The sequence below is a fragment of the Varroa destructor genome, unplaced genomic scaffold (assembly GCF_002443255.2).
Source record: "Varroa destructor unplaced genomic scaffold, Vdes_3.0 BEIS01000004.1, whole genome shotgun sequence".
NCBI lineage: Eukaryota > Metazoa > Arthropoda > Arachnida > Mesostigmata > Varroidae > Varroa > Varroa destructor.
Genome location: NW_019211457.1, coordinates 8,453,007 through 8,471,019, shown reverse-complemented (window position 1 = coordinate 8,471,019; position 18,013 = coordinate 8,453,007). Strand labels below are relative to the sequence as shown.

General features: G+C 38.0%; 1 protein-coding gene across 7 annotated transcripts; it reads right to left on the bottom strand.

The window, feature by feature from the left end:
* Positions 1-600: 600 nt before the first annotated feature.
* Positions 601-15,561, bottom strand: Cortactin (cortactin). 7 transcript variants are annotated; one of them, XM_086987003.1, is made up of 14 exons: positions 15,385-15,561; positions 12,763-12,815; positions 11,738-11,901; positions 7,852-7,961; positions 7,461-7,606; positions 7,037-7,103; positions 6,634-6,744; positions 6,252-6,406; positions 5,632-5,772; positions 5,159-5,260; positions 4,503-4,729; positions 3,913-4,021; positions 2,946-3,357; positions 601-2,190 (listed from the first exon to the last, which is right to left on the bottom strand). In XM_086987003.1, exons 3-14 carry the CDS (start codon positions 11,899-11,901, stop codon positions 2,051-2,053), a joined length of 1,884 nt encoding a protein of 627 aa, XP_086843129.1. In that variant the 5' UTR covers positions 12,763-12,815; positions 15,385-15,561; the 3' UTR covers positions 601-2,050. The 7 variants fall into 7 exon arrangements, with proteins under 7 accessions (XP_086843129.1, XP_086843128.1, XP_086843131.1 ...); XM_086987002.1 differs by lacking the exon at positions 12,763-12,815; XM_086987005.1 differs by lacking the exon at positions 12,763-12,815 and having other exon boundaries at positions 15,443-15,463.
* Positions 15,562-18,013: the final 2,452 nt, after the last annotated feature.

Sequence of the window (18,013 nt, the reverse complement as noted above, 5' to 3'; positions counted from 1 at the left end):
TTTACTATAAAATGATTTATTATTTTAAGTTTACTTTGTTTTCATCATCATCGTTTTTATTATTTTAATCACATTTCGAATATGAAATCATAGCAACAACTATAACCGCTATGAGAAGAGTGATAGGAGCTCACTCACGACGCAACGTTGATTTCAACGAACTACAGTGACGTATAATATTACCATCAGCATAGCATGGCAAAGCGCTTCGGGAAAGCTCAAGATGGAGAGACACTGTGAAACAATTAATATGGATATGGTAGCAAAACAATCGCGCTAATCTGAAGTTAGTGCTACAATATAGTAATTTAAGGGCACATTTCTTGACAATACGATCGCTAATTTTCAATGAATTACATCGGTGAGTTCAAGTTATTTAATAATAATAGGCTTGATATTCAAGGTAAGAGGTGTAGATATCTGCATTATAAATGTGACTGAACATACATCAATAAAATCGGCGATTTTCAGTAAACGCCTTACACGCGAAACGCGTGAATAAGCGATTCGTTCATAGTAAGCCCACTCTTGTGATCTGTACAGCGGAGAACAGCCACAGCCAATTTAGTGCCTCCTGTTCAAGGGAATACGTCAAATTGGTACTTTTTTTTGACATGCATGTTTATTAGAGGTATAGAAATCAGTACAGGGCTACAATCTTACTCTGTTTTTCATTATTTCCTCCGTACCTAATCATTATCATAGAATTATTTAGTAGTGAAATCGGTCAGCAGATTTGAGCTACTGTCCTCGTTCTTATGGTTTAACCGAATAGCCAGCATGCAACAAAATGTTCGCCATTGTTGTGTGTCTCGATATATATGTATATATTTACACGGAGATATTGAAGTTATATATATATATAATAATAATGGGGGAAACACGTTCATAACGGAGCTGAGGTGACGAACGCTAACAGCAATATAACCCTTGACTATCAATGAAGAGGACTCGGTTCAATTGGGTTATATTATACATAAGTTGAGTGTAGAATTAATTTCTATCTTTCACTGCACTATCCTTTCTACACTGCTAATGACTCGTATAGAACAGAATTTGTACCAACGGTGTATAATAATAATCACGACAACATGAGGCACTTGACCCGGTTTCGGGTTAGTGGTCAGGATGTACCGAAACACGGTTGGTTCATTGCACATCTCCTAGTAGCTGTTGTCATATCATAGTATAATTGTTAATTAGGTTTATATAGTATTTTGATCTTCATGACAAAACTTGATCTTCTTAGATTAGTAAGTGGGTTGCTGTTAAATGTGTTACCTCTTTTCTAAACTATATATATATATATATATATATATATATATATATATATTGAGAAAAGAAATAAAATGATATTGTTCCGTTCATCACAATGTTATTGCTACGTATACATAGATGTGCTTATAGAAATGGCTAAAATTATTTGCTGAGCAGTAAGAATCGTTCGTCTTTTGCTGCTATTTTGAACAACAATATAGTGGCTTATTTGAAACGCATAAACATAATAGGCCTTTTTTCAGGTTAAGGGCAGTGGCTAATAAGAACACGACCATAATTTGCTTAAGGCAATTTTTAGCTGACGTCTTTTTCTGAACTTTTGCTACACTGAAATCAGCTGGTAATAATTATTCTGATTTTTTCGACCCTTACGATATTTTCCGCGTTGCTGCTCCGTATGGGATATCTGTCCCAATACCCACAGATATGCCACACGAAAATTACCGGGAATTTCACAGGACACCAGTTTTGCTGAACTTCGGCACTAACATCGCAATACTAACATCATAGCCTCGGCAGATTTTCTCGGCGTGTTTACTGTGCATAACGCCAGAAAAAAGATGACTCGAAGTCTGGGGCTTTGACGGGGTTCGAAGGTCCACTAATCATATTTTAATTGTTTTGTCAGTTGCATCTTCCCCGGAGAGTATTGTACAAATCGACATTTTCTTTTAACACTCGTTTACAATGGCACACCTTTTCAGAAACTTGTTGCCGAAGACTATGAGTATATAAATATATCGATGTGTTCTTCATTTGTGATCTTCAATGTCTAAATCAGCTGTACGTAGTTGGCTGGGAAGAGGCCAATACGATTCGTTTTTGGGCATCGGCCTCGCCACCAGCCCTCGTCGATTTCCTCAACATCGATGATGACGTCGTTCGGGTCAAACGAAATCTCATCGGTCTCGGCTATAAGGAGGTGAAGACAAAACGAGAACAGGAAGAGCAAAAACGGAGGAAAAGGCAAAACGTTTATTATGATGGCAGTAGTGTATATATTCATTGCCAAATTTTAATTGTTAGATATGTCTACTACCTTTGTATCCATCTAATGAACTCCTGCAAATCAGTATGCGCCCAACCTTGTAATATAATATCATTCACTCTCTGTCTCCAGAAATGATCACAGTTATGAGGGCAACGTGGTCAGAATGGCTAATGCGCATCTCATTAAGTGCATTGCCCTGGTCATAACTAATAAGCATGGTACCACACTGGTTCACATCTCAATGATTGCAAAAATTATCACCAGAGGCAAATATTCCTGAAAATGAGGTATTCTTATTATAGGATAGGGATATATAGGATAATACCTGGAAGTGTTAAATAAAGCGTTAAAAAGTGCTCACGGTTTTTGTGATGTGTGAATCTCGTTAATCGACACTTAGTCCAAGACCTAAATATTTGCTACGGTAAAGTCGGATTTTAACTAATGTTTTATGCACTAAATGTACAGGCTCCTTTGCCTTTAGTTCTAGATCGGTACTACTTTGACTTGGGTGCCAAACCCAATATCAAGAAGGACATTTCTATTACCTCTTCACTGTCAAAAAGAGATACCGCTGGTTTGAATTTAATATGCTGACACATCCCCCTCAGATAGAATCTCATCCGTGATTTAATGACTTGAAATCTTCACTCGATTTTGCCACTACAGATCTTACCTGCTTGATAATCGTAGAGGGCCACTGCACACTTGTTCTTAGAAACGTGTTGCGATGGCTCGGGTTTTGCAGCCACCTCATCGTAAATCGCTTCTTCCTCATTCTCCAGTGACTTCCGAGTTTCGTGTTCAGTCTCGTTCGGCCTCAACAATGGGTCATAGATCGCTGTGTACATCGCTGTCAAGCCGTCGCCATTGTTATTGTTATTATTGTTATTCACGTTTGTTGCCTTTGTGCTAAGAGAAACACCGATTGCTTCCTGGTAAAGCTCCTCATCGTCGACGGCCACAGCACTTACAACCTGGCTGTTGACAGCTGATGAAGCGCCTCGAGGCGAAGCTACAGGGGCGGGCACAGGCGTACTTGCGACAACTGAAGGGGGCGGCTCAGAGACTAGTGGCAATACGGGCATCTACCGAACAACAATATAAATAGAAGCATATTACCATGAGAGCTACATAGCTGGACATTAGAAATCGGACGTGTTATAATTACGAAATAGCATCCATGCAAGGAGTAACAGTTCAGTAGGCCGAACTATATCTTTCTTCGAGTTCTACCTCCAATACTACCCCTAGATATTTATTTGGATCGCTGGCTTCTCCCAGCAAAAAAGAGCGTCTATCTACGTCTTGTGTTAAAATTAACCTCTCTTACATACTTGTAAATTTAGTTGTTAATCATCCAACAATACACTATCACCAAAAGAGATTGCATAGTCGCATAGCATAATAATCGGCCACAGCCCATCATGCACTATGATAGTCACAGCTTACCCCCTTCCCCGCTCTGTTCAAAAATTTGTTCATTTTTTGCAAACCACAAACATACATAAACAAACTATATGTGTTTTGAAAAAAAAACAAGCCAAACAAGTCGTATAAGATGCAGCTTATCTTTATATGCGCCACCTAGTCGTGTAGTATTAGCTAATTTGATGCGGACATGGCTAGATTATATGGCTAACCTTTTCCCCGCGACTCTCCCTTTTTTGTGGGCTGGGAACAGACGCTGCAGTAGATTTGGCTTCTACCACTTCCCTCTTAGCGGCCTCTTGTTTCTCAATTTCCTCGAGTCTGAAACCCAGAAGGTTTCTGAAGTTATTTAAATACGTAAATGAATTCAATTAAACACATTTGATACAGTACCAATATAACAGATATATGATTATATTGTAATTTTTTTCCATGTAGTATGTTGTACAGTTAGAAAGTAACTTTCAAAATCTGGCCATATTCTCCAAGGAAGGTTTTACTTGTTTCTTTGAATTGACATAGTTGCTTTGTTAGGTGCCTTTAGCATATGGTAGTGAAGTTTTCCGTTCCGTTCCCTGAGGTTCCGTTTATAGTTTTCCTTACTCACTATACCAGTACATTTGTACAATGGGATACGTCCGAGAAATATACAACTAGATGCAACTGGGCGAAGCGGAGTGTGTGACGGTTTCCGGCGTGTGAAAAGATGAAGAACTGACTGTACTAGTTTAATGGTATTAAGTAATCTAACCTTCTTACGGGTTCAGACGTGACCGATCTGCTCAGTGATTATTAATTTTACCTTTTGTGTTCCTCCTCAATTTTTTTCATGCGTTCTTTCTCAGCTTTAAGAGCTTCTTCCCGTTCCTTTTCTTCTCTAGCTTTTCGCTTTGTGCGCTCGAGTTCGGCAGCCTTTCGGCGTTCTGCTTCACCATCCTGGGACATCTTTTCAAAGCGCTCCTTCAGTGACCTCGCCTTCACGGTAATCTCCGGCCTCTCCTTTGTATACGCCGTTCCAGTTTTCGCCATCTGAATAAATTCCAAGTCAACCAAGTCGGAAATTAGGGGTTACAAACGGCGCAAGTGGTAGTCTCACGAGTAGAAGTCGAATCTACATGTGATGTATGAACGTAATAATTTGTATGGAGGCCTACTGAGAAAGCTTTGATTTCAGTATATTCAGCTAAAGCAGCAAATATATAGTGAAACGAAATTTCGGATAACACAGAGGAAAAGTACAATGCTTGCAGTAGACCTTCACCGTGTTCTGAAAAGCTATGGATTTTTTTACTTATGATTTTTAAACTGAATGTCTCGCTATTCTTATAATCTACCAAAGGATACCATCTGAAAACGCGTAGCTAAGTCCTAATACATTTCTATTAAATAGGTAACATTCTTTTTAGCTTGTCTAATAACAATCGATTAGGGAAAGTCAAGGGCATGACGGTCACTCGCCTCGCTAAATCCGTGCGCGGCTTTATCCTGCTTCCCTTTTTCCACACCAAACGCACCGCCGAATCCTTTCTTGCCGTCAGTCTGAGATGAATGGGCCTTGACCTGAAATAATAAGCGCAGCACAAATACACCTTGAGTTGTAAACCGAACCCTACGGTGTCGCGGATCTACGCCGATATTGCCAATGGGGGACGTAAAGCACAAATTGGCCGAATCTCTCTATTTAAATGTATGTGTACTGCGGATGCCTATTTTATGGGGTGAAATAACACTATTGGCAGGAGATTATATGTAGGTGCTTAATGGAAACAGATGAACTAGGCAGTAACTAACGTTGATATGACCTTCTGGAGATTAGCACTGCCAAATTCTAGGTAACCACCTTATTATTATACGAAACGACTTGAACGAGAATAAAATGTGAATATAATTTATTAAGTGCTCATAACTGCTCGTAGCTTGGTTAAACTTACGTGCTCCTTGTGTTCCCAGCCTACTGCGCAGCGATCTTTTCGATCCTGTTCCACGCCAAACTTTCCTCCGAACCCTTTTGAGTGGTCAGTCTGCGACGAATGCTTCTCAGTCTTCTCATGATGTTCCCAGCCAACAGCGCTCTAAAAAAAGAAAATATAAACAAAAATACAGGCTTATTTTGAATATCTTTGCTGCTTTTTGGGTGTTAAAGATATAAGGTAAATCTTAATTAACCTGGGTGCACTTACTTCTTTATTAGAAAATAAAACAAGCATCGTTATCAATAAAATATGATGAAACAATTATGAATCAGATTAATCGAAAACATACGAAACTGTGCTGGTCTCATTTTGGGTATATATATAAAATTTTAGGAGTAATGGAATATAGCTAAAAAAAAAAGTAAAATAGCAATAATACAAAATCATGTAGTGTCAACAATTTGTACACTCTGTGTTACAGAAATAGTATAAAAGGGATGGAAAACTTGTGCTATCTGCATGCACATACGGTCAGTAATTCCCTATCTAGAACGCCTTTTGGATTGATAATACAGGTCTAAATATTCTAAACTCGAAAACCTAAAAGAAGCCTTTTCGCACTTAATCGCTGGCTGCACCTTATCCTTTCGATCTTCTTGTAGACCAAATCTGCCCCCAAAGCCTTTGGTGTAATCCTTCTGTGATTCGTGTTTTTCAACCTGCTCCTTGTGGTTCCAGCCGACCGCACACTTGTCTTGACGATCTTCCTGTACACCGAATTTGCCACCAAATCCTATTTATTGGCAAACAATGGATCCAAAAAAATTGTTAGATCCTCAGTCATCAGCACAACGTAATATAATATCTTTACTGTAGACAGTGGATGTATATTGGCTGATTAAAAATATAAATCATCAAATGCCTTCTACTAACAAAAAAAAAAAAAGCAAAAGACAATGTTAGTGATTGTAACTGATCTTCAGCCTGACAGTCATCTTTTTTGTTCTCACCGGTACGAACCTTTGGCGTAGTCCTTTTGTGACTCGTGTTTTTCAACTTGTTCCTTATGATTCCATCCAACAGCACATTTATCTTGACGATCCTGTTGAATTCCATACTTGCCTCCGAAACCTACCGAAAATGCATCAATGAGGGAAACATTTTAGATGTAATCTTTTAGAGAAATTATTAGTGTTTGATTTATATTATTATATTATAAATATTAGTATCTCAATTGTGTAGCTAAGACAAAACACAACTTCACAAAAATCACTCAAAATAAGTTTAAAATTGTAAAAAAATGACCAGCCCATTGAATTAACAATATATGAGTAAACTCATTGGAACCTACGGTAGCGAATTAAACATAGAAATGTGTTCGGAATTTCAGCTCTATATTCAGATATGCATCAAGGTTACAAACCTTTAGCGTAATCCTTTTGTGACTCGTGCTTTTCAATTTGTTCTTTGTGATCCCAGCCGACGGCACTCTGTCGAAACGTGTGCGTGCTGTTAACTCAAACTCTTGAACGTTGCATTTTTTTAAACCTTGTGTTTTGCTTTAAGCGAAAGTTCCTTTACTTACATTAAATATTTCGATATTTACTGCTAATTAGTAATACATCAAGCGGACGCTTATATATATAGTTTATATAGATATATTATAGATATACAAACACTTTTGTTTTTTGTACGTATCATTTGATGATTAAATGATCTTTTACTGGTTGAACTACTATCCGAAGTATTACATATGCACTTATGCCATTTGAAGAAAGACGGTCTATACACATTCGATGAATCGCATGTTTCAGGTCAGTTTTTGTTAGATAAGTCCAAAGACGAACCTGATCTTGACGATCCTTCTGGACGCCAAATTTTCCCCCAAATCCGGTCGCATAGTCCTTTTGCGATGAATGTTTTTCGGTTTTGCCTACATATTCATGGCCGACTGCGCTTCGGTCCTGACGATCTTTCTGTACGCCAAACTTGCCTACAACGAGACATCAGATCTGTTAATTTAACTAAGTTTTCTTCTTACTGTGGAATTTTTTGACATTCATTCCCTCAGCCACGAACAAGAAGTATCGCGCTGCTGAAACGAGTGTAAGCAAATGTACCTTTCTGGCCGTTTTTTACAGTCCTGAATAAAATCAAGTTGGATATGTATAAAGTCTACAATTCTGCACTTATTGTACAACTGTTTTGTTTAGTATCAACAAAACTAATTAAATATACCTCCGTAACCGTAGTGTGAGGAATCAACGACTTCTCCCATGAGGGTTTTTTTCAATTCAGCATCTCCGTGAGTCACCTGGCGACGAAGGTCTTGAAAACTGCAATAAAAGCTATTACGGTAGTGATTTCCTCTTATGACGATAGCATCTGTTATAAGAAGTTAAACACTAAACGCCTAATCACAGATCAAGCCTCATATGCAAAGCATTGCTTGGTATTGTGAGGCTTCTGCGCTGCTTCCATAAGTGGATGCGCTACCTGGAACCACATATGACATCTAATGTTTCGGATTTTACGTTCGGTTCCACTAGCTTAGTACCTAATAATGCGATATGCGTCTACATGGTGATTTGAATCCACACTACCACGTGTTCGTAAGCTCGGTAGGCATACACGTCATGCGGACCACTGTACCATTATGGGGACTTACTTAAAACTTGTCAGCAATAAATGCATTTACCTGTTGAATGGAAGCCACACCTAACAACAATGAACAGGTGAACAAATTAAGTTAAGCTCAATTGAAGCAGGCTAGCGGAATTATGTAGAACTAATTGTAACATTCTGGTGTGACGATATCAATTATAGATTCGGTCTGAAACATACTTGCTGTTTATCGCAAAGGGAACAAAGAAAAAAGAAGCAGCAGACAAAAAACCACAACACTGAACATTATGGCATTTTCTTAACGCTGTGGAGAAGTCACTGAGCAACAAGAGGCCGCTTTCTGCGCTCAGCTTACCAACACAAAACTCTCGGCGCTTAGGTAAATTATCTGAGCAACGACTAAGATGGCCTTTAGTAGAAAGAAGTACGGAAAAAAAATAAAAGTTTCCATTAGCAAAACAGGCAAGCTTATGATGCATAGACCAATTTCAATCTGATCGTAATCTGCTAAAAAATACTGGAATTATGTTTTGCTTCGAAAGGAATAATAATCACACAAAGTAAAGTACACAAATGGCGCTGGAAGTTCAAACACTGAAATCTGAAGTTAAAACACTTGATCCGACAACGTATATTATTGAACGTATACAACAAGTGAAAGTACATAAAGACCGTATTAAACCTACAAATTTTCCCACTTGTACAGCCTATACAACTGTTAAAAAACGTTGTGATAGGAATGTATAATTTCATTGGGCATTTGATCGCGTCTTCGTGTGCTTGTGCAGTTACGTGTTTGCCTCTTAAACTTAGAGACAAGTGTGAGGTCGTCTGGATTCGACACCAGGCATGGGCACACTTTGTTGTCTGCTAAACGAAGCCAATCGCTCGAAGCAAAAATGGTTAGCTAAGACAATAGCACCGAACGACTTACAAATCGGAAGCATTTATATGTAAACATTTCACAGAATTTTTCGTTCCCTGAAAAATGTACAGTCGAACATTATAATCTCATAGATACTTTTAATATCGTTTGATGGCTGCAACACGAAAGAAGTTGATGGGGGCGGTACGATCTTTACTAAATAAATAAAATAAAAATAAACAGAAGATAAAAAGTGTTTATAAAGAATTATTTTCTCCTCACTTGAATTAGTAGTCAAATTAATTGATAATTAAACGATTAATGCAATGGTGTTAATCCATATGTGAGGTTCGGAATAATAAAAAGGTTTATTCTATATTAAAGTCAGATATAATTCCAACTTACCTTTAATTCAAAATGTAGAGCGGGCGGTTTTGCGATTTTCGTAAAAAAATAACGTCCCGTCTTAGGGAATACTTGTAAAAGATATTGCCGCGGGTAAAAAAATTAGTTGGAAAAGTAATATCCCAATAGAACTCAGATACATATGGTATGGCGCCGGGGGATATCGATGTACACATTTTTATAAACAATCCTCTATGCCGACAAGGTCGGAAACCATAGATTTATTTTCGCGGACCATTTGTTCCGTGCTGAAAACCAGCCGTTCAAAGTAATGTCTAACGGCGTAAACACCGGACGAAAAAACCCATTTATTTTCAATAAATAATGAACTTCTGGCAAGATATACGGAACAGAGCGAAAATTTAATGAACTACCTATTTTATAAACAGCAAGCTGCTTTTGGTCATAGTGCATATGTTATTGATTTATAAAATGTGATCGTTAATTTATAAACTTCAAATTGGGCTTACTATCTTAAACAACAAAAAACAAATTGTACATATTCTCAAGCACCATTTACTAGTTACTGACTTAGGTCTTAACTTTCTTTTGTCAACAATTAGTGTGGCAGTAGAACAATATAACGATAAGACTTTCAACAATCGTTCGCGCCCTTTCAGTGCAACAGTATAATAAGTAACAATAAGCGTGACTTTCGACAAAAATCGTACGTGCGAGAGTACCACATAGAAATGTATGAAGATTTGAAATTTGTGTTACTATGCGATCGTTAACGACCATGAAGGACTCATTGATGGAATGCTCAAAACTTGAATACAAAGCTGCGCCTTTTAATTGACTGAATCTTATTCAATGGATCGGAGGTAGCGAACACAATGGCGACTGCTGTAATACAGTCACCTTCCAGTTTGACGTGCCCTAACACAACGTTATAAATGACTCAGTAACCCAGCCCAATTAGATCACTCGAGTTGTTTTGGCTTATAACACCCTTTCTCTAATGAATACGATGTTCAAAAAAGGATTTCGCACTGCATTAATTAGGCGGAAAAGCTGGTGTACTGCAATGAGTTGGTGTTGAGTTTAACAAGAATGGAATCGATGGTGTTCGATAAACAAGAGAGAAAAAAAAACAGACTTGTGAAATACTTTGTTCTACATACAGCATTGATGTATCGCACTACGGGAAAAAACTACCTATTAATACTTAGACTTGCCTTTTAGTGCAGTACTTGCCTACTACTTACGCTTAAAAAGCCAAAAGACTCGCTTCTCTTTAGTATATATGCGCATACAGGAATTATTTAGAACAAAACAAATTGTATTGACCCGTTTAACATGTCTAATAACTATGCCTATATATATATATATATATATATATATATATATATATATATATATATATATATATATCTCATTTATGGTGCGCATATGTGACTCTAGTTAAGACTAATTTGGTACAAACATAGTCAGTCATCATCAGTGGATGGATGTGCTACATACATTTAACAATCGTGGCATAGATTTTTTTTATGTGAAACAGAGTTTCTCAACAATCCTGAATTTTTTTATATTGGATGATGGTCAAATGCGACAGTTAGCTTACAGATTGAAATACACCCTGGAAACTGACTCACTCGCTGTTTCTTTAGGAAATCTATTGTTCGCAGCCAGTCCCAGCCTTATAAACCTTATGGCTGGGGATGTTCATCCCGTTAGATACAGGACCCCAATTGTCACTTGTGCGTTGATGATATCAACACCGTCAAACGTTATCGCTAATGGCTAATAAAGAGAACAGATTCACCAAAAAAACTGGAACTGTTGTGTCAAGCGTGACCTTACAGTCATCGAGTTATTCCGTTTCCTCTGTCTATTTGTTGTTTGCTGCGTTACACATTCATATATTGCAAATTGTTGTTACTCGTTGCAATAACTTTTACTGACGTACAAACATCGTAGATCACCCATACCTCAATGACTCCAATTTGGTCTTTGGAATTATTATTATTGTTATAGCAATCTATAGATCTCAACGAATGGACATTGCGGCTTGCATGGCCAAGCTTCTCATTCAAAGATACCAGAAGACGCCGCTTCAAACTTTGTATCACTGACACATAACTACATGTGAATAAACGAAGTTCTATCTAAACGAGGAGGATCTAGCGAGAAGGCCTGCTTAGCCTCACCAAATAACGTATGCATTTAGTTCATCACGTTGTTTATATGCGGCTATTCATCATTAAGTCAAGTACGGTTACTTACTCGAAGGCTCCACCGCCTGTACGGCCGCTTCCTTCGACGGTTCGACTGCCCCATCGCTGTTCCTCTTCAGAAACGTCATTGACGAACGAGGGATCCGTCTCCCAATCATCGTCTTCTCCAGCGATGAGAAGTTCGCGTGGGACACTCGCCACCGCTTTATGCATCTGGAATTGCCAAAAAGAATCAAAAAGGGCTATGATCGAAAAGGTCTGTGTTCGAAACAATTTCATGCAGTTCTCTCATTTTCTGAGAGAAAAATAATATCATCTTTCATCCAGTACTTACACGCTTACATTGAAATAATGTTCCAAGTTTCACATTGGTATTATTATTACTAGTATCATGACTGCCTTAGTCAGACGACACAGTGGTAACGTGTTGGAGGGGGACACCAAACCTCTGAAACGGTGCTTAACTAATAAAATACGGGACATAAAACTTTACTAACACATTTAAGTTACTAACATTCCTGTAGACGACACGGACGCTGAAAGAGAGATATGACTGTAGAATGAGCCACAATCAAATTATTAAATTTCCTTATTTACCAAAATCCACTGAATTTATTAACTCGTTTACCTATAATTCACATATTTTCGGTTGCAATGCAAACTTTCATTAGCAACTAATGGCTAGCAGGTAGTATCGTATTGTATCTTAGACTCGAATGACTCTGCAAACACATTTATCAAGCAGTAGTTCCGACTTCATGTCGTTCTGTCATTAAATATCAATAAATATCCCTATTATTATCAGAATACAGTGCATTCAATAGCAATTTCTTTAAGTCCTATTAGCCTTGCTCAGTATGTACCGTAATATCTTTCAGAATGTTTGCTTTTACTTGTGCTCGCCTGTTCGCGGTACTACGACAACCATTTATTTATACATGTTTATAATTTGCCGATTCTAACATACAGAGCATAGGCAGTACGAAGAACGTGTTTAGAAACAATGCCTAAGCTGACTATTTGGAGAGCAATAGCTCGTTAGCTATAATACCCTTTAGAGGTTTCGCCTCTTACCTTACGATAGTGTCCCTTTTTCCTCTAGGTCATCTAATTAGACGCTTCATCACCTGGTAGTGGAGATTTTTTTCATTTTAATGCACTTTAATGTATATCTTCAGCAGTCGGTTGTTATTCGACAGACCATTACGAGTACCTCTAAATTGCCTCAGTCAAATGCATGTTTAAAGTTACTAGTATCACTGGAAGCGATCACAAGCTAGCGTTTTACCGAAACATTCTGTGACTATTACCATTTATGTGTAATAACAACCTCACTATAGCACGAAAGCTGTTTACTTTCTTATCAAATTTATCTAATCAGTATCTAGCTAGCAGAACGCTACGAATATTTTAGAACGCAGCCCATTCAGAGCATCCGAAAGTATGCTACTAAGTAGAATTGTGGTTATGTGTTCATCGCATTTAGAATATGACGACAGATTCTGCAAGTCAACTGTCTTGATTCTGATCGACTGAAGATAAATGTTCTTTGTCGGGCGAATTTCGGAATTCAGTCGCTTGACTTTGAGTAATACTTGTTTCGAGATGTTTTAATCCTATCCACATATGTCCGCGAAAAGAAAAAACCCTTCTATAATATAATCTGAAATTCAATTTGACAATTATAACCGATCTAGAATTTCTAAAATTACTTGGAAACCTGTTAATTGAAATTCGTCTGTGGTGGAGACACTGGATCGCACTCGGGACTCTTGCCTCTATTAATGCGATACTAAATTAGAAAATATCTAAGATTGTATACGTACATTGATCGTTTTAGTTGTTCACGCTTTGTAATTCAGTTGTAATCCTGCTAGAATGCCAGTTATAGCCTATACAACACACTAGCGAATTATAACGAACCATGCAGCAGTATGTAAAGTCTTCCCTCGTTTGAAAAATTTCGAGATACCAATACGTTCGAATAGACGCATAACAGTTTCGACCTGAGGAACCAGCTGAGCAACGGCAGCTAAACATCAAGCGCTTAAGACACTGAACGAAACTGAAAGGATATTTTAGTTACACAGGAGAATAGTGATCATACTTAACGGAAGTTAGATCTTATCAATTGAAGTTCTAATTAACTGATATAACGAAGAAAATGTGAAATGCAGTCTATTTGACCGATTGAGCCCTTTTTATTAAATGGCTAAATTCATCTTCTTTAAAGAGGTAAGTAATGTTGCAGTTAATACCAAATGTGTCAGTTTTCAGCCATAATTGCCACAACAAAGACGAAGGAAAGGAATTACTCGAAAAACACGAATGATTTCTCTGACAACAAAGTAGGCGAAAAGAATTCTCATCGAACAAAATAGCAAAGTAGTTATTGTTATTATTACTAAGTATCGAGAAGGATCTCAGATATTAATTAAATAAAGACGTGCATATATACACTTATAATTGCAGTTCGTTAGTTTTGCCGGAGAGAGAACAGCTGCATATACATCAAGAATGATCCCGTAAATTCAGGAAATAAACGCTTACGTAGTTTACGTAATTGAAACGTTTTCTCTAATTGTAATATATTCGTTGGTACAACGAATACAAAAATTAATATCTACAACTATATTATTCCATTTATCCCTCGCCGAATAAGGCTTGTCGATTCGCTCCGCAGTGAGAACATTCAAAAAGCTGATGAGGGTTTAAGCACTTTATACGGCTCAACCTTGAAATTGTGTTATCGACGTAACACTATCGTAATCAAGACAAGCTCACAACCTACATCTAATAGAGGAATGGCCTAAATAGCCACGAAATCATTCATCATCGCTGGAATAACTAACAGATATATATACGTATCTGTGGAACTGGTCGACCCAGATTATTCCCTGGCCCTTCTGTATATGCATGAAATAGACCCAAAGTTGAATTTATTTCCACATAGACTCATGGAAATATTTCCTAGTTATTAATTATGCTGATTTATATAGTGACCAGCCGCTCCAATCAGTGGGCTGTGGACTTAATGACTCACAACGGCACAAAGTTCAATTTTGTCTCTACCGTTTCCCATCTATGTACTGTTATGGTAATCCTGTAAATCTTGACGTTTAAATTTGACAGGCAGGGGTACTTTGGCTGATTGGCTAACTCGATTTTTCTCTTTGCTTGGATCCTCAAAATAATTAACAACGCTATTATGAGGCGCTGCCTACTCCAAGGAGAAATTTTCTAACAAATTATGATCCTCGGCTTATGTACATACATATTTAATTATTTATCGATTTAATTGCAATTCTCCTTAGTTCTGCTCGCACAGCCATATAGAACTAGTTAGCGAAGTGCTAAATCACGAATGCGGAAACCACTTGTTTTTTTTTGTAAATAAATCAAAACTGACCCACGCTTTTCAGCAGTCATACAAACGCCGCCTATTGTAATCATACCTTTTTATTTTCATTATCTATTGAAATGACACCGAATGGCAATTCACCAAACTCTGCACCTTCGCAAAAACATGATCGCTGACGCCGACGCCTTTAATTTGATACGGCTGACAAACACACTCAAAGTTCCATATAATTTGTCGTTCTACCATTCGCAGTGAGACTCTGAAGAATGGGGGCATGTTTGACGACATCTGTTATAAACTCAAACCAGCATCACCCATCTGTCCCGACTACTTACCCTGCTTACGACGGCTCTATAGACTACACAACAAAAGCGTCGCCGGTCAGTAACTCACGAATAATCGAACGAGACAGAAATTAATTCGGTGACAACACGCACAGTTACATCAGATATGACACTTCACAGCCAACAAGAATGACGCACGCCGGGCTCCCTCGCACCAGAATTATTGCTAGGTGGCTGATGTTGGGAAATGACCCAATGTAAATAAATTGTGGAAGGGGAAATAAAGGAACTGGCTAGTCGTCTGCTATAAATTAACCCCGCGACGGTGAATGTTTGAATCAGGTAGCGGGTTTGGCTAGTGTATTTAGAATAATGACAATAATTTTAGAAGTAACAGTAGCTAATAGTGAAAATTGACATTGAAATGTTGGACATTAGAAATGAATTCAAATAGTTGAGCTGTTAGTAGTAAACGAAACGGATTTTAATCAAGTTTGTTTCAATTATGGGATTAAAGTAAGACGTAGCTTACGCTACACTTAGGAGATTATTTCGCTGTTGTCAAAGTGAACCATGAATTTAACGGTATATATATATATATATATATAAGGCTATGGTAATGAATATGTGTTATACAATTTCCTAGTTTTTATATATGAATTGGGCTAGGCTGTTAAAGCATTGAACTACGGTAAAATTTTGCAAACGAAAAACTTGTTCATGATCACTCTTAGTTTTTAGCAATAACAAAAATTAATTAATTTTTACTTTTTGTATTTTATATAAGATTTCTATAGATGTATGTACCATATAGCAAAGCTCAAGACAGCTTTTACCGACCTAAAAACACGAGACTTCACATTTAACGACACATTTTGATCTTCAATATTATAACGTTTTATAATTGTTTACTCAGTTTATTTTTCACACACAATGTAAAATTTATATACATACATACATACGCATACATTGATGAAATGTGTTAGCATGGAGTATTTACATTTACTGCGTTAAAACTATAGACATTCTATACACAGAGTCGAAAATATAATAGGTATATATGGGCGTTAGAAAAATGAGTGGTTCCCAGTTCGCCAGTTTGTTCAACGGCCTCATCTGCTGGCCGCATACACTAATTGTAAGAAACTCATCGCAGCAGCTATTACGAACTAACAGATTCGAAGTATCGTTTGGTTCATGATACCTCTGCGGCTCGCACACTCGGTGGTAAAAAAAAAGTTTAACAACAATTAAACCGAAGCATTCATCTGGTTGTATTTCCTGAATATAGATGTCCTCTAGAATGCAACTCCGTGATTTCCCTCCGCTATATTATTCGACAATTATATCCAGCATTTGACTGAAATAGAACATACTGGCCAAAGATGTATCTAAATTTAATTTTTCCCTACAATAGTTGCTTCTCGTTCATTTTTTTTCAGTTTTGACAGCTGTCTATTTCAAGAGATTTCTGCCACTATTCTTTTGTTCTCCCACACACTATATATATAGATGGTGTACCGATGACGTCCTTGTCTGCTTGTTCGCATCGGCGAAAGCCAGGAAATCTTCGCAAATGACTCGCTGGTACCACAGATAATAACTGAATCAAGAAAATTCCAGTTGGGCTAGATGCCAAGGTAATATATGTATGCATAGTTTTCCGAAACGATTCTAGCTAGATAACAGATTATGCCATCGACTCAATCAAAGTATCTATCGACGCACGACAATGCCATTCAGCTTTCAAGCTATAATTGAGTACATGACCTTATGACTGTCTCTCGCTTCTAATAAAATATCCGATGAACTTAGAGCATAGAGTAAACGGCTTGTAAAGAGTGCTGTCGCACTGAGCGATTGCTTATTTTGGGAATGGCGACTGTTTTTACAGCTCGCAGAACAAGCAAGTGACAACGCGAAAACCCAGGTAGAAGCCAACGATGTCTTGGAAAACCATCCTCTCCTCTACAGTCTCCTCAATGAGCCTTCGAATGGCACTGCAGAAGTGTTTGATAGCGACTTGCCTCTACCGGTTAATTATATGTGTTTCGACTGCATAAAGTAAACGCGCGTGATTCAAACTGTGCCCCGATAACTTAGTGAAGCCACATCCCATTTCATTGTATTGGTTCTAGCCAGATCGCAAGAGTAGAACAGTCAAAACTGACCGGGATTGCAACAAAAATCGTGGCATCGAAGCCTCTGAAACGCTAGCCGATATCGCTACGGGGAGTCTGCATATGAAATGTCGGTTTAAGGCCTGTAAGCTTCAAGTATGACTCAGATCGCTTGGCTAGACAATTTCGTGGTCGCCACAGAGAATAGTAACGGGGTTATGGTCGCGATATCAAATTTGCTGAAGTTTGGGATGTACCATCTAACAATCTGTGAAGGCTTTCTAATGATGTCCAAACAAATTTTCTGCGGCTCGCCTCAAAATCTGCTGCTGCTGCTACTGCTGCTTTGAGTTTATGCGTAGCTCCTACTTTTCCGCAGTAAGGGGTACTTTCCTATGGGCTACGAGTCTTTCTGGAACGGCGCAAAAGTCAAATAGATTTCCGTGTCACTGCCGATACTTGTGCTAGCGATGAGATTGTTAATTTTATCAGATCGGCCGCGTAATGCACTAGAAGTTAGCGCTATCGATAGAAGTTCGATACTTAACGTCGTTTTCGAA